Genomic DNA, 21,629 nt, shown 5'->3' on the forward strand with positions numbered 1-21,629 from the left:
ACAAATCTCCTGTGGTCTGCTGCACTGGGGTCCAGCGTAAGCCAAAAAGTTCTGGGCTCTTTAATGGCTGAAGTCTCCTCCCACATAGTCCCTGCTGACAGTGACAGGACATGATCAATAACTCCTGCTCCAGCTGTCACTGCTGCCTATAAGGCTTGCAGTTTCCATATTGAAAAAGGCCTTTCCTAAAGAGCCTAATCAATATGCTGCTGTGAGGTCTATTCTCATTTGCTATATATAATCCGGACACACACAATTACGTGAGTGAGCGTGTGTAGAGGGGGGAGAGGATGTGTCAGCCCTCTGCTCTCACTGGCGAGGAGAAGGACACAGCTACCTCTTACTTTGCTCCCTCTCCTATAGCTGCTGCTCAAGGCTTGTGGCTACATCCTTTACCTGCTCTATTAGCATGCTGCATGGGGACCTGCTCTGGGACTCCAGGGGAGCTGAATTCCTGCTGGGTCACTTCTAGGGTTCGATGGAGCAGCCGTGACTCTCTCTTCTGTGCCCTTTCTGCTGTTGGTAGGTAACCCACTTTCGGAGCCGCGCAGGTGGGAGGATGTCGAGCACAGCCCCATCAAAGAAGCCTTACCGCAAGGCGCCCCCGCAGCATCGCGAAATCCGACATGAGGTACCCATCATTCGTGACGACCAGGATGGAGTGATCTTGGCTGAGCAGAGTCAGGTAACAACTTGCCGGGTGACAAAGGGCTTAACACCATTGCACCAGCAAATAGGGTTTAGTTACACCGAGGCAGGCCAGCTTGAGCAGGCAGAGGGGTTTGAGGTTTGCAACCTGAACTTCTCTTCATCGTGGTCCCTGGAGTCCAGCAGTGAGAAGGAAGTGGCAGGGTGCAGAGCAGAGTTGAACATCAAGAGCCAGACTGTCTCTCCAGCACTTCAGCGTGGTGGGAAGATGGGGCAGCGAAGTGGGAAGCAGTGCCCAAACCGCAGTCGTGGGCACCACAGCAAATTTGTGAGCCGTAGCATGGAGACAGTTCTGGTGTCTGGAGATGAAAGACACCATCCCACTTCCTCTTACAAGAGCAGAAGCCTGGAACGCTCACTTATATTTAAAGAGCCTCCTGAAGTCCTGACACCGAGGAAGTTCCGTGTCTCCTCTACAAACCTGCCTCTCAAAGGGATCCTGAAGCAGACCAACATGACTGGCTCATGCCCTGAGAGCTTATGCAAGTCCCGCTCAGTAGAGACACTTTGCCACAGTGGTGACTCACACAAAAACAGTGATCCTCAGCTCTGCCTCAGCCCTAGGGAGAAGCACTCCCTGGAGCAAAGCAGCAGCAGGGCTGCTGACTCTGTCAAGCGCAGGGAGAAGATCACAGAGGAAAAACTGCAGTTCTCCAAATTTCTGGATGAGATTACCCAGCGAGTGCTGAGTCCCAGCCGCTTGCGCTCACTGAGAGAGACTAGGGGAGCAGAGCAAGACCAGAACTCCCCCCTTTTTCCTAGAAACTCCGTGCCAGAAGGCCATGGGGAAGGTCGCCCGAAAGGGATCAAAACCAAGCATACAACTGAAAGATCCCCCTGCCCAAGCAGAAGAAAAGCAGAAAAGAAAAGTGAGGGGCTGGGAATGGCTTCGGGCCAGAGAAAGTATGCTGAGGAAGCTGAGAGAGTTTCCAGACTAAGAAAGAAACCTGTCCTTAGGAGGAAGGACAGTAAGGGAAAACTCCATTCCTTGGAGAAAAGGGTAGTAGATCTGTATCAGTATGAGCTGCAGCAGCTGACAGACGTGGGGCTGGCAGGGACCTCTGGGCAGCAGCATTCACTGTCTTCATGGAAAAGCAGTGCAGAGGGCAAAAGGGATGAAAGCAGTCCCTGTTCACAGCTATTACAGCCACACCATCAGTGTGCTAAGCTTGGGCAGAAGCGTGCAGTGGAGCCGAACTACCCAGAGAAAGGATCCTGCTCCACTCCAACATGCTGGAGTCGGGAGGAGGGGCCTACCCCATCTAGATCCTCCCCTTCCTTCAACCTGGCACTAAACAAGGTAGGTGCCAGGGTCGCCGACTTGCAGGCAGAGCTCTCACAAAGGCTAAATCCCTGCCTAGATCTCATCTAGTCTGTAATGCCAGGGCAGAGAGTGAGAGCAGGCCCCCAGACCTCATGTTATGGGTGCTTAATCACCAGAAGCTGCTCTCTTGTGGGTGCCACTCATGGCTACAGGTTGGGTGTATCTTCCTGGGAGTAACCAGCTTCCCTTTGGCCCCAGGAGTTAAGGAAGGTAGAAACTGGTGTTGTTCTCCCCACTGCAGACTTCCCAGGTGTTTGTTGGTTGGAGGCCCTTCAGGCTGCTGGGCAGTAGGTGTGTGCAGGAGGCAGGAAGCTCTGTTGTCAAGAGGTGTTGGGATGTTTTGTGTGCTCCGTGTGCCTGGCTCTCACAGGGTACTGGATCTTTGTATGATGGCTGTTTCAAGTCTTTTAAGCTTTCTCCTCTTTTCTCTAGCCTGCTTTAAGGAAATGCCATTAGCTTGTATTAATAAGAATCACATTATCCCCTTTGCCTGGTCACTATCATATGCTGTTTGTGCATTTGTGGGGGCAGGGGAGGCAGTTACTAGATAATTCTGTGTGAATTAACTGATTGCCATGTGGAATTAGGAGGTAAGAAAAGAATGGATTGATGCTTTGCCCTTAGAAACAGGAGGGTATATACAGGTGTTGAAGACCATTCTCTTAAAGTGTGAATTAATGAAGGAAGCAGCCCCATGATGTCTTAAGGCCAGAACTGGGATGGTTTACCTTATGGAATTGTTAGCAGCTCAACAGCCTCGTCCTTGGCTGTCTGACATGGTCTCTCAGCCCAGAGCTGACTGTGACGCTTTAATAAAAGTGTGACAGCACGTGGGTTTGTGAAGTGCTCTTGGTATCAAGCACCAAAAATAATCCATGGGCAGTTTGGACTTTGTGAGAATGGTCAGTCTTGGGCTTTCACAAAAAATGCGATTGTTTCTAGTGCTAATAAAATATTTCCCAGTCATCCTGACAGGCAGCAGCCATCTCATGGGTTAGCACGGAGAGTTCAAAATAGCTGAGCTGTGTGCTCTTGTCACTGCTCTCTGTCTCCTTGTTCTGCAGGGCCCTGCTCCAGCTATCGCTGGGGGTCTTGCCTATAACATTTTATTTTACAGGCTTTTCTGACTTTTAGTGTTTCTTCTATCCTAAAATAGTTACAGTGGCTGGTTTCAGGTCTGCAGAAAGAAACCTCTTTTGCAGCACAATCTGGGTGGTATAATTGGTAGCCACATTTTTCAGCTCCCAAATGATTCTCTCTCATGATTTTTGTGGGGCTTCATGGGCCCCACAAGTGATTGCTGTGGTGATAAGTGAATCCTGTGTATGCTGGCCTGTGAGATTCCTGCTGCCCACCAGCTGTGGATATGGAGGAAGATGAAACACCTGCTAAGGTAGTGATGTTACAAGAGATGCTGAGATTGCACCATGGGAAGGTAAAGCTACCTAACTTGTGTGGTAGTTTCTAGTCCAGCTCTTCTACCCTGAACCAGAACACACAGTGTGTTTTGGTATCTGACAGCTGAGCAGTATGTACAAATCCTTGTAGCTCTAAGCTTGCCTAGTATGAATGTCAGAGCAGGGGAGGAAGAGTCAGAGCTAGGGCCTAACAATCAAGACTGCCTTTTAGGACAGTGTGAGAGACCAATTCCTCTTCTAAAAGAATCTCATAGCTGTTTTCTTCCCCGTGCAGGAACCCTTGACGGATGCGGAAAGGATGAAGTAAGTGTCCTGCTCCCCCTTTATGCCTGTCATACTGCAACTGTGTGGGTGCTGATTCCTCACATTCTGCCTGTGCCACCTGTGCAGTGAAGTTGACTGGCCCTGCAGGCTCCTCTCAGATCTTCAGTCTTCTTGGGGCCATGTGGGCAGAGCTTTGGTCTGTGCCTTGCCAACCTGTGCCTTGCAAGTCCCTCCTGCTGGAGGAGGAGGCAACGTGGACCCCCAGTGCAGATGCAGGCAGAGGAGTTGATGGGTGTGGAAGAAAGTAGAAGTCTTTAACAGAGGTGGAGAGAGGATTTTTCCCTTCTATTCTTCTAACCTGGACTGGGATAAATTATTGATTGGTTTTCATTCATCAGTGAGGGACACTGGAGCTGTGCAGCTCATCTGTCTTTATGCAAGCACTGTAACCTGAGAGGGAGCTGGGAGCCAGCTGGCATGTGCTTCTTTGCCCTTGCTCCAAGAGTGTTTGTCTGTCTTTCCTGACAGAGATGTACCTCTTGCTTCATGTGTTGGAGTCTCCCAAGCGTTCAGTTCCTGACTTCCTGGGGCCCCTGTGAGGGCTCTTGGGCCCTAGTGCAGGGCAGCGGGGTGGGGATGCTGATGTGGAACACTCCTTATGCACTCAGTGGTACCTTGCTCCTGGTTCCTGCCCCAGGCTACTGCAACATGAGAATGAGGAGCTTCGGCGGCGGCTGACTTACGTGACTAACAAAATGGAGGCAATGGAGAGGGAACTGGAGTCAGGTCAGGACTACCTGGAGATGGAACTGGGCCAGAACCGTGAGGAGCTGGAGAAGTTCAAGGACAAATTCCGTAGGTATGACAAAGAAAATGAGAGGGGTAGAGTTAGATCCCTCTCACCAAAGACTCCCTCAGCTGGCGTGAGCAGGCTGTGCCCTGTTGTGCAAATTAGAGGTGTGCTGCATCCTGGAAAAGGTGCACCTCCAGACTCTAGGGGAGATAAAGGCTCTGCAGCCATTATTTCTTCCCAGATACAGTGTAGGAATGTTGCCAGCATGAAAGGCTGATGACAGGGAATTCCTCATCTGTTGTATATAAGCACGTGTGCGAAAAATGCCACTGGTGGCTGCAAGAAAATGCATCATTGTTTTATCTAAAACGTATGTAGGTTAAAAATCGGTGCCAATCACTGGTCATGTGCTTAGATGTGACATAGCTCAGAGGAGTCCTCCAAAGTCATCTACATCCCCTCCTGCACCTTTTACCCTGCCAGCCTCATCTTGTCTCCAGTAACTTGGGGTCTGAAAGCCATCATATATCAGAGGTGAGGCATAGTTAATGTGCCTAGTTGTCTTAGTACCAGTCTTTCTGAGTTCTAGAGTTGGTGGTTTTCTTGGCACCTATGAAGGCAACTTGAGTAGGTGCCTGAGATCCATTCCCAAGCATACAATCTTGTTTCTGTAGGTTGCAGAATAGCTACACTGCTTCCCAGAGAACCAACCAAGATCTGGAGGAGAAGCTGCATGCCCTGGTGAGTTTCCTATTAAGTCCCTAGAGAGATGAGATGGAAGAGACCAGTGTGTGTTAGGAGCAGATGGAGGAAGGGACCCTCTCTTTACCTAGCAGATGTGGCAGTGGGTGAGGGGTGAGATTCTGGCCATGACCATCTACTCCCCATTCTGGCTGGTGTCATGAGTGGTTTTCTTGATTTACAGAGCCCGTACTTGGTCATGCATGAGAGCTTTGGTTCCTCACAACGTAATTGCATGATATTCCGTCATGTTGCTTCAGTCCCTCTCAAAATGCCAGGGATGTGTCAGCTAGTCTTGGGGTGGTCATCCTGGGAGGACGGGGGCAGTCAGAGCAGAGCCAATGTGCGTGTATGTCTGTTGTGTGCATTCATAACACTCATGGCTGTTTCTTTTCTCTCCCTCCCCCTCTCTTTCTCTTTCTCCTCCCCACGCTGCCGCTGGCACACTCTGGGCGCACTCACCTCTCAGGCCTCTCTCAGCCAAAGCTGGATTTTTGCAGTTGCGTCTTTTCGTTTGTGTGTTTTTCCTTTTTCCTCTTACGTGTCTCAGCCTGTTGGTCTCATTGTCAATCCCACATACACCATCTCAGACGGAGGGGCCCCAGCCCTCGTCCAGCCAAGGGCTCACCTGGTATCCAGCAGCTGCCCGCAGATGCAGCAGGTCCTAGCTTGCAGGGCTCCATCTTGAGAGTGTTTGACTCTGAGCCAGCTGGAGCATGGCATGTTGGGAAGTGGTGCCCATAAGCAGTGGCACTGCACGAGGTGTGGATGGCTGTGAGCCTCATTTGCTCCCTTTCCTCACCCTTCTGAGCTGTGAGCAGGCAAGTCAAATAGCTGAGGTGCTGATTGCTTCCTTGTAGCCCAGAACGAGATTTCTTTGGTTCTAGAATATGAATTTCTTGGGTTAATATTCCTTCCCAATTATTCATTGTGCTGGTGCCTGAAGAGACTGCATACTGGGGAAGTATTGGCTCCCCTATCCCCTTGCATGTTGGTGTGCTGTACCTGTGATGCACAACTGGCCCTGCTGGTCACAACACCCTTGGGCAGTTTGGAAGAACTTCTTATGACAGTGACAGCTTGGTTGTTCTGAGCTTTTATCCCTCTTTGCTGTTACATCTGGGTCTCTGTCAGCCCTGTACCTGAACTGTTAGGGAGTCTCAAGAGGCAAGGTTGCCTGCTTTTGGGAGGACATTAGCTGAACTTCAAATGAAGTGACAGGTCCTTTTACTTAGTAGAGCAAGGCTTAAACTCTTTCAAGATGGTGCCTTCCCCCTTTTGTCCATTCAGTATTGACTGCTGGATCTTTTCAGGCAGTATTGTTTCAGTTTCCCCAGGAAGGAGGGCTGGGTACCACAATCTCAGAGGTCTTTGCTACCAGTAGCAGATTGGGATTGGTTGCTCAAAACCACTAGTTCTTTTTGAGGCACCATGGGAACCAGGGGCAGGGAGGAAACATGCTGATGCTGCAAGAAGAGATACTACATTACGGAGGTTCAGACTCAAACTGTTGTCTCTGTAGCTAGCAGAGCGACTGGTCCCATTTGGCTTTTGGAATCACCTTCCTTTGAAGAGGGTTGTCTCCCTTGTCTGTCTGTCTGGAAGTTTTTTGTATCCCAGCTGAACACGTCATTGTGCTATGCTTGGGCTGAGGTGGGTGGTGAAGCTGGGTTCTGTGCTAGAGTGTTTTAAACCTGGTGTTCTCACATCCCAGATAAAAAAGGCAGAAATGGACCGCAAGACACTGGACTGGGAAATTGTAGAGCTCACTAATAAGTTGCTTGATGCCAAAACCACCATCAATAAGCTGGAGGAACTCAATGTAAGTGTCAGTCTGCAAATGGCTGTGAAAGTGTGTGAGGTGTGGGGTTTTCCTTTTGTTCAGTTATTAGTGTAAAGGAACACATGAATGACTCCAGTTTGCATGGCAGTGCAGGAGCTGTACATGATAGCAGGGACAGACAAACAGAAGAGGGTCTGAGGAGTTGAACAGGAAGAATGGATCGTCAAGTTTGATGTATTTGCTTAGGGTCTGACCTGAGTATGGGCTGTACCTGTGGAGGGATCATTCACTCCAGAGCTGGGACGGAGCTGATTGCCTTTTCTACACCATTAATATAGCAGTTCTTGGATCCAGTGCTTGGCTCTATTAACTGCTCTCAACTCCCTCCAGTCTGTTGGCATCATCAGATACGGCTGAGCTGTGGGATGGGAGAGAAAATCTGGTGGGATTCTTTGGGATGATTAAAATCCTCAGAGGGAGAGGGGCTTGATACACTGACAGAGGGTATTCCAGCAACAAAAACTGGAGTTGAAAGGGATACCTAGGCTGAATTGTAAGAAAATACACAAAAGTATGGGGAGGAGGGAATGGCACTGCCCTCATGAGCAATTCATTAGATGGCTCTTCTGGTTTCTCTTCAAGCAGTATCTGGTCAGGTGGTGCCTTTTTGGGTAAGAGCTCGGGTGAGTCTGACAGTGTCGCACACCTGTGCCTTCTCTTGCAGGAACGCTATCGACAGGACTGTAACCTTGCAGTACAGCTGCTCAAGTGTAACAAGTCTCACTTCAGGAACCACAAGTTTGCTGATGTGAGTAGTAATCCTGCTGAGGTGGGGAAGAAGGGCTCATGGGCTTTGACTGCATTTTGCTTTCTCCAGCTTCCTCTGCGTGGCTGCTGCCCTCTCATTCTTCAGTCTCAGAGGTGGGGGGAGGTTCTTGTTCCCACTCCCACTGAGAAGGCAGCACAGAGCTTCTGCCAGCTCCTCTTTCATGACAGCTCCATTTCACTGTTCAACCAGGAGCTGTTATAAAAAGCACAATAACCTTGAACTTGATAGCCTGCTGTGTGCATGCTGGTAGCTGGCAGGAAGACAGACCTCTGTCTTACTCTGCTCCATCCTTTTTCCTTCCTCACCTGGCCACATGGAAGGGCCATACTGCCTCATAAGAAGTAGCAGTAGTCTGACCTGATGTTACTTACTACTCTGAGAAGTGTGTGAGGCAGCATTTAGGGTTTTCTGGGCCTTCTGAGCAGGAGAAGCTGGTACCAACTCACTCCCCCTTGTGGGGAGGGATGAAGGTGGGGGCAGTTTGGCTCATCCTGCTCTCATCTCCTTTCACATTAGTAGCATCAGTTCTTTGGTTGAAAGTATTGTCCAGGCTCTTAGCCCAGCTCTCTCTTTGCCATACCTCTAGTCTCTGTCCCTTCTTGTGTTGCTCTCAGCAAAACTACATGCTTGTCTTTTTTAACTTAGCAGGTGACCACTATGTCACCCTCCCCCATTGTGTCTCAAATTAGCACTCTTGAGGTCAGTGTATCAGTTACTGCTGGGGTAACCTTGACCTCTCTCCCAGCTGTCCCCCCTCTCTGGAGCTTTGAATTGTGCCCCCCAGAGCGCTGTGTTCCACACGGCTGCCACTGGAGGGGGTTTGGTTCTGAGAAGCTGTGCAGCCTGCCTGCCTCAGCCAGCTGTTGTTATGCAGTGTGCCCTGCATGCCCAGATGTGAGTGCAGTTTCCTTCTGGCTGTGATGGGACAGACCTCGCTGTGCCACTGAGTGGCTTGGGGACCTCTGCTCTCCACTTTATGCTTCACTTGCCTGTGGTGACCCAGGTGAGGGCAGCTTGGCAGGGTGATGGGGAGAGCAGTAGTGCCCATTTGCAGGACAAGGAGTAGTGCTTAACCGCTCGTGAGACCCCAGTCCAACAACTTTGGTAATCAGCCCTATGTTTGTCTCTCTGAAATGGAGCAGGGTGATGTGTTGGAGTTGGTAGGAACACAGGAAGGCATCGATCCTGGTCTGCAGGCAGGCTGCCAAGGCAGCATGGCTACAATTATGCATTCAGGGAGCACTGTTGATCTCAGCAGTGGGGGCTGTAGAGTCACTTCAGTGCAACCACCAGCTGATTTTCCACAGATCAATATACCCTTTCCTAGCATGTGCTGCCTGAGCCTTATCTCTGTGCTCACAGGCATGTGGGACTGAGCCCACGTGTTGTCTTTACCTGTTGACTTTGCCAAACAGAGCCTGTGAACCATGGCCTAGAAGCATGACTGCTGTGACAGTTAGAGAGCCTTGTTAGTCACTCATGGGGCAGGTTTGCTTTGAAAAAAGATACCCTTCTGAAGGCAAGGTAGGTGAATGTTAGGGTCAAGATAATGACTATGAAATACATGTGTAGGTTGGTTGGAAAAGGCAGATTATATGAAACTAAATGGCTTGCATGGCAGCCCCCTTCTAATGTCCTTTTCCTTCTCCCTAGCTTCCCTATGAGCTGCAGGACATGGTGAATAAGCATTTGCACAGCACACAGGAGTCTGCAGGCCCTGGCCAAGAGACATTCCACACCTTGGCTCCATCTGATGTTGTGCCCACCTCAGTCATTGCCAGAGTTTTGGAGAAACCAGAATCTCTGGTTCTGAATTCAGCCAAATCTAGCAGTGGCAGCTGTCCCATGGCTGAGGATGTCTTCGTGCATGTGGACATGAGCGGAGCCCTTCCTGATGCCTGCAACAGTGCAGGGCAGATGGGGAAGGAGGGAGGAGATGCGGGGAAACAGCAGAACGGTGGCTGCAAGCCACAGAATAGTGTGGAAAGTGTGCCTGAGGAGGTGCCTGCCTTTGAGAAGCTAAGCCCTTACCCTACTCCCTCACCTCCCCATCCTATGTACCCAGGGCGCAAAGTGATTGAGTTCTCTGAGGACAAGGTAAGGATCCCAAAGAACAGCCCCCTGCCCAACTGTACGTATGCTACACGCCAGGCCATCTCCCTCAGCCTGGTACAGAGTGAAGATGAGAGCTGCGACAGGCACCGGACACTCCCCAGCAGCCCTGCTTCAGAAGGGCGCCGTTCAGCCTCCAGCTGTTCCTGTCAGCAGTCCCCCAAAGCAGCCAGGGCTCACGGCTCTTCCCAGAGCAGCCCGTTCAGCAGCCCTCCCCAAATCCCGAGCGCCTTTGCCAGCTCTGCCAGCTCTGAAGAGGACCTGCTGGCTAACTGGCAGCGTATGTTTGTGGATAAGGCACCCCCCACCTCGGAGCGAGTGCTGATGAACCGCACAGCTTTCAGCCGTGACACAGCCCCCGAGCTCCAGAAGAGGTTCAGCCGCTCCATGCAGGAGTTGGGTAGGGCAGCGTCAGCTTACTCGGATGGTGAGGAATCTGCACAGAGCTGCAGCTGGACCGTGAGCCGGGACTCAAGTGTGGACACAGACAGCACCGAGTCCAGAGCCCGCAGGAGCCATTTCTCCTCAGACTATGGTACAGATTTCTCCCAGGATGAAGCCCAGAAGCTGTTGCTTGAAAGCAGTGGAGGCACTGCTGAGCCTGAAAGCCCCTCACCAGAGAAGCACAAGGACTATGTAGACCTTGGCTTGCCTGAGAGCCCAGCCGAGGAGAGAGAAATGCTGCTCCAGGGAAACAAGGAGAGCAGCCAAGGAGGTGTCCAAGAGGAAAGCGGAGAAGGCAGGGTCAAGCCTCCTTTCAGTCGGCCACACCGCAGCCCCAAGAGGATGGGGGTGCACCACTTACATCGCAAAGACAGTCTGACACAAGCCCAGGAACAGGGCAACCTTCTCAGCTGAGGCAGAGCAAGAAGCAGCCACGCTTAGCAGAGCTGTGGGATGCGCCCATCAGTCTACCTGAGGGAGAAGCCTCCCTTAGTACCCTCCTCCCCAGGGAAATCTGCTCTGAGATTTTATATTTATTCTCTTCTTTTGCTACCTGGAAGAGCTGGGATCTCCCTTCCCCAGCACGTCAGACCCACAGTACAAGCACACACAGTGTGCAGAAGCACACCCACTGCCCTGACACACTCGCAGCTCTCTTCACAGCCTCACACTGGTGCCTGTACCAGAGCTAGTTCTTGGTACCCCTTGTCCTGGTGCCTGTGCCTCTTTTTGATCTCATCCCCCTTCTCACTCAGGTACCTGAGGCCCTGAGTGCTCTCGAGTTGTTTCCCCACAGCTGCTCTGCTCTCTTTTAACTTGTGCCAACAGAGCAGAGTGCCTGTGTGGTGGTGTCTGATTCCCCGGGAGCCCCAGGGACTGTGACTGGGGCACGAGGACTGTCCCAGCAGATGGCTGTGTGCCGTGGGGATGTGCTGGGATTGCTGGTGTCTCATTTTCCTCCTGGGTTTTGTTATCTGCCTCTGCAAGGTCACTGTCGTGTGTCTCCAGGGCTGGGCCTGTGCACAGGGGCTGGTGCTGTGGTGTGGGGCACGGGTGCTGCCTGCTGAAGTGGTTTGAGAAGGCAGTGCCTGCTGGGCACTGGAGTTTGTGTCTCTTCCCTCACACCTCTTCCCTTGCTCTCTGTGCTGTTGTTTTGTTTGAACGGTGCTGATGCTTTGCTCTTGGGTGGGCTTCTTTCTTCTTTCCAAGCCTTTGGTTTTGGGGTGTATTGTTTTTTTCTTTCCCCCGCCCTGCATAAACAGACACAGCCGTTGGCAACCAGTCTGATGCCTGCACTGAAGGTGTGTTGAGAAGTCAGAGCTATCAGAGCTGCACTTCCCACTGATCCTGGCCTCCAGCCTGCAGAAACCCCTCCAGATTCAAGAACAAGGTCTTGCCCCAGGCAAGCAAGGCGTGAAGGATGCTACCGGGCTTTTCTGGGAAGGGCTTGGTGCAGGGCCAGCAGGGATGCGAGGGCAGCGTGCTGAGGAGCTGCTCCCTGCAGATGCACTACCTCATGGCTTGGTAGCAGCCCTTCACTAGGGTCTCCTTGCACGCCCCCTTCTCTGGGAGGCCCCAGGCTCTGGTGTCTCTCTGAGGCCTCCCTTTATGGGTAGGGCTCTGCGTGTTTTTCCTAGCCTAGTGTGATTTTGTGTGACTTTTCTTCTCAGTCTTGTGTGCTTAGTGTCTTGTTGGGGGGGAGGGAAGGGGAGAGGTCTGTAGATGTAGGTATTTTTTTGGGGGCTTAAAAAGCCCAGGCCTCCTGTTTTTAATTTTGTCTTGTGCCCTTGTCTGTCTGGTGTTTCTTGGCTTCCATGGGGGTGTGGGGCAGAGAACAGCCAAGTTCCCTTCACCATACCCCCTTCAAACCTTGCCCTCCACCTGCTGTCTGGTTTTTGAGTTGCATTAGTGTTGTCCTCCCACCCTACACCATGCGGGCTCTCCATTGGGCTGGAGGAGAGCATCCTTCTCTCCAGGAGGGAGCATCTGTTCATATACTTACATCAAGATTTGCAGCCAAGAGCTGTCTGGGGGCCCTGCTCCCCTCCCCAAACCCCTGTCTCTGTAAAGGGCTTGCAGCTTGTAGCTGGGGCCAGCCAGGGCTTCAGCTTGAGCCTGGAGGCTCCGGGCCAGTGAAAGGGAGCTGCAGGCTTCTCTGGCAAGCTGTGTAGGTTTTTTTATGTACCCTGGGCAGAGCTGCTGCCTACACACTCACCTTTTTTCTCACCTGGAACAGTTGTGGAGCTGGATGCCACCCTCTAGTGGGGAGGTGGGACTCAGTATTTCACTGCAGTGTTTTTCACTGTGCAGACAGGCTGGTGCTGAGAGTGGGAGCCTTCTCTGAGCCTGCAGAGTGTTCATCTCTCCTGTCCCGGTTGTGATGGGGGGATGTCCTTGTGTTTGCTGCCATCAGCCACTCCACTGCTACATTTCTTTTGTTCTTCTGCAGCACTGCCGAGGGTTTGCATCTGCAGCAGCTGCCAGATCCTGCCTCACTGATGTCACCTGGGGTTGGATGCTCACTGAGCCAGCTGCTCTGGCTCTGAGGCTGCAATGGGGGAGGTATTGCCCCCAGGGCTCAGCCCCATCTACCCTGAATCCTGGCATGCTGGTCAGTGGACAAAACTCCTTTCCTGAGGCAATTGGACAGAGCTGGCCTTGCTCTGCTTTTGGTCAAAGTAGACTGAAAAGCAAAACAGTGAAGTGGAGGGTTGGCAAAGGTTTGCCCAGCACCTCACCAGACACTTGTGCTTTGCAGCATTAGGCTGCTGGCAGAGGTTGAGAGGGAGTGGTGGCCTCAAGCAGCAGAGCCCTCTCTTTCCCTGTGGGTATTGTGTCCTCTGCACTCGTGCCCACCTCCAGCAGTATTGGCTCTGGGGCCTTGAGCCTGTCCCACTTCCAGTGTCCCAACTCCAGACTGTTAATCTGTAACTAATGTGTTTTTTTCTGAGATTTTCAAGCTGATGTATATTTTAAGACCAGAAATAAACTATTTTAAAAGTAGATGGCAGTGGCTATATTTTACTTGATACTATATAAGACCTGGACTGGAATGATCCTGAGCATGTGAGGGTGTAGAGCTACTCATAGTACAGTGTCCCAAGTTTGTTGAACTATGTGTGCCACCCATTGTCTCTTCCAGGGAGAGCGATCCTATGACCTGTAAGCTGATGCTGTAAGCACTCCTCATTGTTACTTGTAAGATTCTGCCTACCCCATTTCACATATTTTGCTGGCTGTACTGGTTGATCTGTCTTGATAGACCTCTACATTCTCATGTAGTGTAGGAGAAGGTGTAGCTAATCCTTTTAATACTTGGTTTTCTTGGAGTCCCAGCTTTTGGAGTCATCTGAGAGTATCACTTCAGAAATGGAGTGACATGGGACCACTTAATATACCCCCTTGCTGGAGTTCCTAAGAGGTTTATAATTCTGGATTCAGTATTTTGGTGAGGAGGGAGGATTGGGGGTGACTGGACATACCCCAGAGAGGAAGCCCTCCAACTGTGAGACAGAGAGTTCCTGCAGGATGCTGATGTAGACAGTTGGAAGTGTTTCCTTTTCATATTGAAGGGTGCTGCAGAAGTCAGAGGGCTGTCATGAGTTTTCCTCCATATCCCAAGTTCCACTGCATATACCGTTCTGACCTGGCTGCATGCAAACCTAACACTGGAAAGAGTGTCTTGTTTCTTTGTCCCTGTAATTAATGATTTTATTCCTTGTTCCCTTGAGTAGCAGCTGCTGCCACAGTTTAATCTTCTAGCCTAATCTGAGCCTTGAAACACGATCTTCATTGTCAGCAAGGGACGCTTGGCCAAGCAGTGCAACCCACAGTGCTGATGCGGGCTGAAGCCTTCACCAGGGTCTATAAGGCTGGTGTCAAGCTCCCTGCAGAGCTAGATTACCCTGCAGAGCTAGATTAGCCTTCGCTTCCTCCTGGCCCGAGGGAGGGCCTGGGGCCAGAAAATTGGGCTGTCACCGACTCGTCTCCAGGACCGGGCCCGAGTCGTGGAGCCTCGGGAGGCGCGGCAGAGAGCGCCCGTGAGGCGGCGGGCGAGGGGCTGGCGCCCCCTGCCGGCGCTGCGGGCCCGCGGCTCCTGCCCGTGCCTGGCCTGGACGGGCCCGCAGCGCCTGCCCGCGCCTGGCGCCGGCCCATCCCTGCCCGTCCCTGCCGGTACCTCCCAGCCCCTGCCCGTGTCTGCCGCACTCTGCCCGTCCCTGGCGCCCGCCCGTCCCTGCCGGTACCTGTTGGCACCTCCCAGGCCCTGCCCGTACCTGCCGCTCTTTGCCCACACCCGCCGGTCCCTGCCCGTACCTGCCGATACCTGCCGGCGGCCGCCCTCCCGGGGTCGCAGTGGCGGAGGAGGACGCTGCCGAGTGGTGCCACCACATCTGTGACCTTTATAAAAGTCTCATGGCGACAGCAGTACAAGCGATAGAAAGGACATCTCTTATACACATCTGAATAAATACAGCCTGCGCTCTGCGGGCGCAGCCGGGCGTGGGGGTGGCAGGGCGGCGTGAGCTATACATGCGGCGACGGGGACAATCACAAGCGGCCGACGAGGCGTGTGACGGCACAGAGACGCGTGTAGAGGTTCGCTCGGACCAGGCTCCTGCGCTCGGAGCCGAGGGAGGCAGCGGCAGGAGGTGAGATGTGTGAGAACAGAGCTGGGGAGCCCCGCGGAGGCCGGGGCGGGCGGTGCGCGGGGCTCTCCTCGGCAGAAGCAGGCACGGTAGCCCAGCTACATTTCTGTTTCTGCTAAGAGGCTGTCACCGAGGCCTGACGTCATCAGGACCATCTGGGAGCTGGAATCTGTGTCGGGAGAGGGAGAGAACCATGAGCCGATCCCGCTGCCAGAGAGCGCAGGGCTCTACTCCGCATCCAGAGGTGAGGATGAGGAATTAAAACACCGCAGGGTGGGAAGAGAATTCCTGAGAGAAGTGTGAGATTAAGTAGGAACTAGGCCTGCTCTGGCCACACTGCAGAACAGAATCGATTTTTGGGGAGGGGGAGAAAGTAGAGACAGCAGCAAGAGGCCAGAGGAACATCCGGTCTGAGGTCTGAGTACCCCCGACATGCAGGTGATCCCGGTTGTGCTGGCCCAGCTGTGCCCTTAGCCAGCCCTGCACAGGCCTTTAAGTCTGCACTCATCGAGTGTTTCTCAGTAGAGAGAGAGTGTCCAGGTGGGGCAGGCTTCAGACTGCAATCCAGCCAGCACTACACAGGGTGGTGGTGTTGCCTTCCCAAGAGCAGGGAATGCCATGGGCAATCAGCCATGTTACAGCAGCAGAGGCCTGGAAATACTGACTTTCTGCACTGCATGAATGGAGGGTTTGTGCAGCCTTCCCCTGCCTGCCTCGGGGAGGTGAGGGCAGCTTGCTGGCTCTGCCATGGCTCAGAGCAACAGCCAGGAACACTGTGATTCTCCCCCAGCAAGTGAATCAACTGCAAGGAGAATGTAAGTAAGAAACTTAGCAGGGTACCAGTTTCTATCCGGAAGCCTTTTGAAACTCAAAAAAAATCTGTTTTTTCCTGTATGGGAGGGAGGAGATCTCTAGTGGCAGTCCTGCACATTCAAAACTACTGCAGAGGAATCTCTATTTCAGGAAGTGATTTCTGGAAACTAGATCCAAAACTTGGCCAAACTGTCACTAAATGATTTTTATGAGTTTAATAGATGAGGATCCAGATATTTTGAGGCTCAAGGATTGGTTGTGCTTGTCTGCTGGTAGTCTGATATGAGAATTGTGAGGGGTGAAGAACAAATGAAGGTAAAAAAGGCAAACCCTCTAACCAGCTGGATCACAAGGTGGGCATGACAAAATACAGTATCATATATGCAAACTACACAGAACTGGCTACTGCTATCTCTGTAATACACCTTTTTTCCATTACAAGCAACAGACAGACAGTGGCACCTGGCTAACCCTTCACATCTTTGGGACGTAGGGATAGGAACAGCTGATGCTGTGCGGATTGCAGGGAGGTTCTGGAAACAGTGAGGAATGACACAAATTTTGGCTAGGATATCTGGCAAAGGCTCCCAAGATCTTTAATATTCCTGCCCTTGAGTTTTAAGACTTTCAGATTTCATTCCTGCAGCATCAGGAAAAATGCCTCAGAGGTACTGTTTCCGCTCTTTGCAGCAGCCGCATTGTCCTTGGAGGCTGCCTTTCCCAGAGCGGTGCAGCCCAACGCTATTTAACATGAAGGTCACACCTGGAGGTGTATGTATTCCATGGAGGTTGTATGTGTTCCATAGAGATTGTATGTATTCCAGTTCATGGGGAGAAGGGACAGACGCATTCACCAACCCTACTGCAAGAGGCCAGTGGCACTGGAAACACCCCAGACACCTCAGTTCTTGCCCCTCAGCTCCTGCCCCCCAGCCCAGCTCCCAGAGCTCTTACTGTTCTGGCAGATCCAGGGGTTCTTCTCCCTGGCTGTGACTTCGTGGGCCTCTGTCTCCTCCTCTTCCTCACCCTCTGAGAGAAGATCAGAGATCTGCTGCTGCAGCTCGGGACTAATGTTGTTCTCCGCCAGGATAAGTGTCCGTAGGGCTGTGGGGTAATTCTCTACCATGTCCAGCAAGGTCTGGGGGGAGAGTGAGATAAACAGCAAGCATCACAAAGGCTGAGCAGAAAAAGTGTCAGTGCTTTGTCTCCCTGAAAACTCCAGCTCTCCCCTCCTTACTTCTGTCTTTCCTTGGCCTTGGACCTCCCTTCATCAGGCTTTATGAGAGACTGAGGACTTCCCATCTTCCTATGGGAAGAGCCAAGCTTGGATTTTCTGGCTCTGTCTAAAGAAGAAGGGGCTGCTCTACACTGCTGCTGTCACATATTCAGGCCCATTCCCTCTTACCACTAGAAGCTGGAGATCTGAGAGGAGAGTCTGTGTAACTGAGCCTTGGCCTGTGTTTATCCACAGAGATTTAGTTCTGATTCTCAGCCAAAACTCCAACCTCATTTCTTCCAAGAAAACAGCCAGGGGAAAGCAAGGGGAAACCTCCCTGGGTGCAGGGAGGGAAGTGGGTGTGTGTGGACTCCAGCATGTGGTTGGAGGCAGGTGTGGGTCCTGGGGCCTCTGCAGATACCCCAGACCTGCGCCCTTGAGGTGCCAGTGATGCTGTAGAGTAACTGTGGGCTCCCATACCTGAGCTGACTGGTTGGTAAGTCCTGTTCCCTCCAAGTCCAGCACTTCGAGGGTTCGACTGGAGGCCACAGCGACAGCGAGCATCCCGGCTACCTGGTCACCTGTGGGAGGAGGAAACCAGGGCTGTCAGCAGTTCGTGCCTTCCCTCATGTAATGCCACATGCCCTCATGGGAACATCCTCTGTGTATTTCTGCCATCAGACAACCTTCCAAATCTGTTACCTCGTGGTGGAAAAAAAGCTATTAACTGAGAAAAGAGACAAAGAAAGGTGCACCATTTTGTGGTCATGGGAGCAGTCACTGATTATCAGGGGGAACATGAAGGAATACTGTGAGATTGGTTTTATTCCCCAAAGAACCATATCTTCCCAAATCTCCTTCCTACTCGAGGCAAGGGCCTTTAACAGTCCCTGTAGGGCATCCCAGACACAGAATAGGAACTAAATACTTCAGTCTAGAGAAAGGCTGGAGTCAGACAGAGGACTGCACCAGCTGGCAGACTGCCTCCCTGGAAAGGGCGTAGACTTTGAGGGGGGATGCAGCAGGATGAGGAGCATTGAAGATTGATGTTGGTGAAGAGACACGACTCTAGAATGTGTTCTGACATTCTCTGTGGAGTGTGAAGATGCCATACAACCGTGACGCCTTCTCTTGGAATAAAACCCAGACTGCTGTCAAGTAACACTCTGGGGCTTTTCCTGTCTGAGAGGAGGTACCTGGTCAGAGAAGAGGGCCTGGCGGAGGCTCTGCTTGCAGACAGGTTGAGGAGGGGAGTATCATCCCGATGCTCAGAGCAGCATGGCCCGATCTCCTCCTCACCACCTTGCAGCAGAGCAGGAGAGAGTTTGTTTCTATGGCAACGAGTGCCAGGCTCTCCTCCTCCTCCTCCCTGCTCCTCCAGGAAGATGAAGGGGGGAGCGCGGGGACATACTGCATCTGCCAAGCCAGCTTCAGTGCCCAGGGCTTCAGGAAGAAGGGAGACATGGAGGGTCAAACGTGACGACAAAGGCGGCGAAGTGGGCAAGGCAGAGCCTCCTTTCTGTACCTCCCCGCAGGGCATGTGGCCACCTCACACAAGCAGAGCAGTGAGGGTGGCTTCCCCTGCAGCTGAAGGTGCCTGGCAGGGAGAACTTGCTGCTGGGGAACAGAGGGCACCTATGCAAGGAACTGCCCCATCCTACTGCTGATGCTCTGCTGCCTTTCCAGAGCTCAGTCCCTGGCCACCCACTGGTGGAAATCACACGAACACTGGGAGGCAGGAATGCTCCTCCTCCCCGGCCCCCAGCTTACCTAGAGGGTTGTAGTCCAGGTTCAGCACGCGGAGCTGTGAGCTATGAGCCACTGCAATGGCTAGGCGTCCCCAGCCTTTACTTGTGATGCCTGGGTTGGCACTCAGTGTTAGCTCTTTGAGGCCTGGAGAAGAGAGAGAAGCCAAACCAGGGCCTTAGGGTCCCAAAGCAGGCAGAGGAGAACTTGTTCAGCTCACCAGAACAGATTTGGGTTGTGTCCCCTCTACTCAGTAGGGCTTAAGGGCTTGGTTTGCTCTGACAACTGTCATCATATATTTCAGTGATCAGTGAAATATTTCATTGCCTTCAGCTGTGGCCCTTCATATAACTGTGCTGCAACTGCCCCATTTATCTCCCAACCTGCATCCTGCTTAGCCTAAATAGCAAACACAATGGAAATTAAGGGGTGTGTGAGACCATGACTGGGCGAAGAAGGTGACATGAGGTGACAGGCTGGAGAGAGGGTAACAGGGACAGTAGGCTCTGAAACCTGCACCTGAGAGAGGTGGTTGGCAGAGATAACAGCATCAGTGGCATTGTGCACACACAGAGGAAGAGGTGCTGGGAAAAGGTGGGAAGCACTTTGAGAGTCAAAAGAAAGGAGTGGTATTACCTCAGCACATGCCAGCTCTCAGCTTGAGTGGGTCAGTGGCCTCACACCACCAAAGATCATTCCCTGCAAAGACCCGAGTCTTCGCACGAAGGCTGTGACCATGAAACTACATATTCATGGAGTGCTCCCTCAAGCAGGGACAACTCCCAGGCACTGATAATAAAGCTAAGTGGTGAGGTAGGGGTGCACAATATATTTATCTACGGTGATTATCAACACACAAATGCAAAATAATTAATTCAAAGTCCAAGCTGTCCTCTCCTCCAGTTTCAAATGCTGCTGACATGAACCAGAAGCAACCTGTTAGTCCCTGAGCTCCAAACTGCCAGCAGGACAGATCAGTAGCAGAAAGCCCAAACCTGCCCAAGGGAACCACTCGTCTATTGCTCGGCTTATCCGCTTTTCTTAAGTTAAGGGAAAGAAATCCTTAGCCCTGGCAAGCCATAGAGCCTGCCTCCTCCAGGGCTGAGGGTTTAGTGCTGCATACATCTGATCTATGTGAAAGCTCCACCAGTCATTGAGCAGCCCACAGCCCCTGGTGCTTACCAGACTTGGCCCCATCAGGCGGCAGAAGCCCACAGATAAGGTTGATGCCTTCATCACCCAGCATGCAGTCTCCTAGATCCAGAGCCACCAGCGAGGGGTGGATGGAGAGAGCAGGGTTGAGGAGGGCCAAGCCTGCATCTGTCAGGGGACTCCCATGGAGGCTGTGCAGGTAAAAGGGAAAATTACTAGGGAGTCTTCTTCCTGGGGGCTAGCTAACCTGACAGGGAGGAAGAAGCAGACAAAATGAGATGGATCACAAATACTAACCCCAAGTGGGCAAAAAGCTTTGGGAAGCCTCTGTCGCTAGGGTCGGCTGGCTGCTACGGTGGCCCTCCTCTCCCGGCCGGGCCGAGGGGTGCAGGGGATGCCAGCTTTCAAGGGGCAGCCCCACTAGCGGGGCTGGAGGACCGGGACTGAGAGGCAGGGCCGTGCCCAGCCGGCGGGGACAGAAGTGGCTCCCTCCCAGCCAGGTGACGGGCAGGGGCTTATCCTCCGCAACGTCAAGGGCATTTTCCCTCCGGCAAGACACAAATTCAGGGACTGACCCCGAGCTGATAGTCCCCCGAAAGAGCCGTCCCAGCCCAGGAGGGGCCGGGGCCCCCTCGGCGGCCCCCGCCCCACTGTACTTACAAGAGGGACTGAACGGAGCGGTTCGTCTTCAGGGCCTCGGCCAGCTGCTTTACGCGGTTGATGTTGGAGACGATGCCCAGGTTGAGGTTTAGCTGCGCGAGGGAGCGGGACTCGGCCACCCCGCGGCAGACGTGCCCGAAGTCCCGCTCGGAGAGCTGGCAGCCCCGCAGCGACAGCAGCCGCACCGAGTTCTCCCGCAGGCTCTCGCAGATGTCCCGGATCTCCGCCCCCGACAGCGTCTCCCCGGAGATCTGGATAGACCCCGGCAGCATCTTCCCCCGGCTCGGAGCGCCGCTGATCCCGGGGCCGTGCCGGGGGAGAGCCGCGCTGCGCGCTGCCGGCCGGGGCGGGCGCCGCCGCCGCTGCTGCCGCCGCCGCTGCCGGGCAATCCCGGCCCGGCCCACCGCGGCCCCGGGGGCGGCACCGCGCTGCCTCACCGGCGGCCGCCGGGCCGCCCCGCTCCGCCCGGCGGGGCGGTGGGACCCAGGGCAGCCATCGGCGGGGGCCGGTCCGCACCGGGGCGCGGGGTCGCGCCGCCCCGCAGAGCCGGGCGGGGGCCGGGCAGCCCCGCGGGTCTCCGCCCCGCTCCGCCCGCACCTGCCGGGCCGCCCCGCCTTCCCCCGGCCGCCGCTTCGAGCCCTCCTCCCCGCACGGCCAGCGCCTCCTCGCGGAACGGAGCAGGCGTGGAGGGGGGTCTGGCATCCCTCATCCTAGCCCGGCATCCCTCATCCCTCGCCGATGCCATTCAAAGCCCGCGAGGGCGACGGCAGCGCCCGCTGGCACCTGCCCGCTGCCCTGAGGAGATGGCGGGGCCAGGGCCGGCCGAGCTGGGTCCCAGACATTGGGGGTGCCGGAGGGGAAGAAGGGAGGATGGAAGAAGCATCTGGGAAAGGCTCTCCATGCCAGCCCCACTCCCACCTAGGGAAAGGAGCCCAAGCCATTGGGCCATGGCGCACTCTGGGTGCTTGGTCCAAGGCGCT

The 21,629-nt window shown here is 53.5% G+C and overlaps 2 protein-coding genes across 8 annotated transcripts in view; one reads left to right on the forward strand and one right to left on the reverse strand.

Annotated features, from left to right (window-relative positions):
* TJAP1 (tight junction associated protein 1) overlaps positions 1–13,419 on the forward strand; it is a 40,054-nt gene extending 26,635 nt beyond the window's left edge. For 5 of the 7 annotated variants that reach the window (XM_088161401.1, XM_088161398.1, XM_088161399.1 and 2 more), the window contains 8 exons: positions 527–685; positions 3,725–3,753; positions 4,412–4,573; positions 5,182–5,248; positions 5,718–5,747; positions 6,963–7,070; positions 7,756–7,839; positions 9,514–13,419. In XM_088161401.1, the coding sequence (XP_088017527.1) occupies positions 560–685; positions 3,725–3,753; positions 4,412–4,573; positions 5,182–5,248; positions 5,718–5,747; positions 6,963–7,070; positions 7,756–7,839; positions 9,514–10,830 (1,923 nt within the window). In that variant the 5' untranslated portion in view covers positions 527–559 and the 3' untranslated portion in view covers positions 10,831–13,419. Of the gene's footprint in view, positions 1–526; positions 686–802; positions 2,009–3,724; positions 3,754–4,411; positions 4,574–5,181; positions 5,249–5,717; positions 5,748–6,962; positions 7,071–7,755; positions 7,840–9,513 lie in introns of those variants that run through there. The other 2 variants (XM_088161402.1, XM_088161404.1) reach the window with 2 other exon arrangements.
* Positions 13,420–14,793: 1,374 nt separating this feature from the next.
* Positions 14,794–21,162, reverse strand: LRRC73 (leucine rich repeat containing 73). Its single transcript, XM_014876142.2, has 6 exons — positions 20,650–21,162; positions 20,020–20,180; positions 18,862–18,984; positions 17,572–17,672; positions 16,830–17,013; positions 14,794–15,231 (listed from the first exon to the last, which is right to left on the reverse strand). Exons 1-6 carry the CDS (start codon positions 20,919–20,921, stop codon positions 15,161–15,163), a joined length of 912 nt encoding a protein of 303 aa, XP_014731628.1. The 5' UTR covers positions 20,922–21,162; the 3' UTR covers positions 14,794–15,160.
* Positions 21,163–21,629: the final 467 nt, after the last annotated feature.

This window comes from Sturnus vulgaris, chromosome 3, assembly GCF_052056855.1.
Source record: "Sturnus vulgaris isolate bStuVul1 chromosome 3, bStuVul1.hap1, whole genome shotgun sequence".
NCBI lineage: Eukaryota > Metazoa > Chordata > Aves > Passeriformes > Sturnidae > Sturnus > Sturnus vulgaris.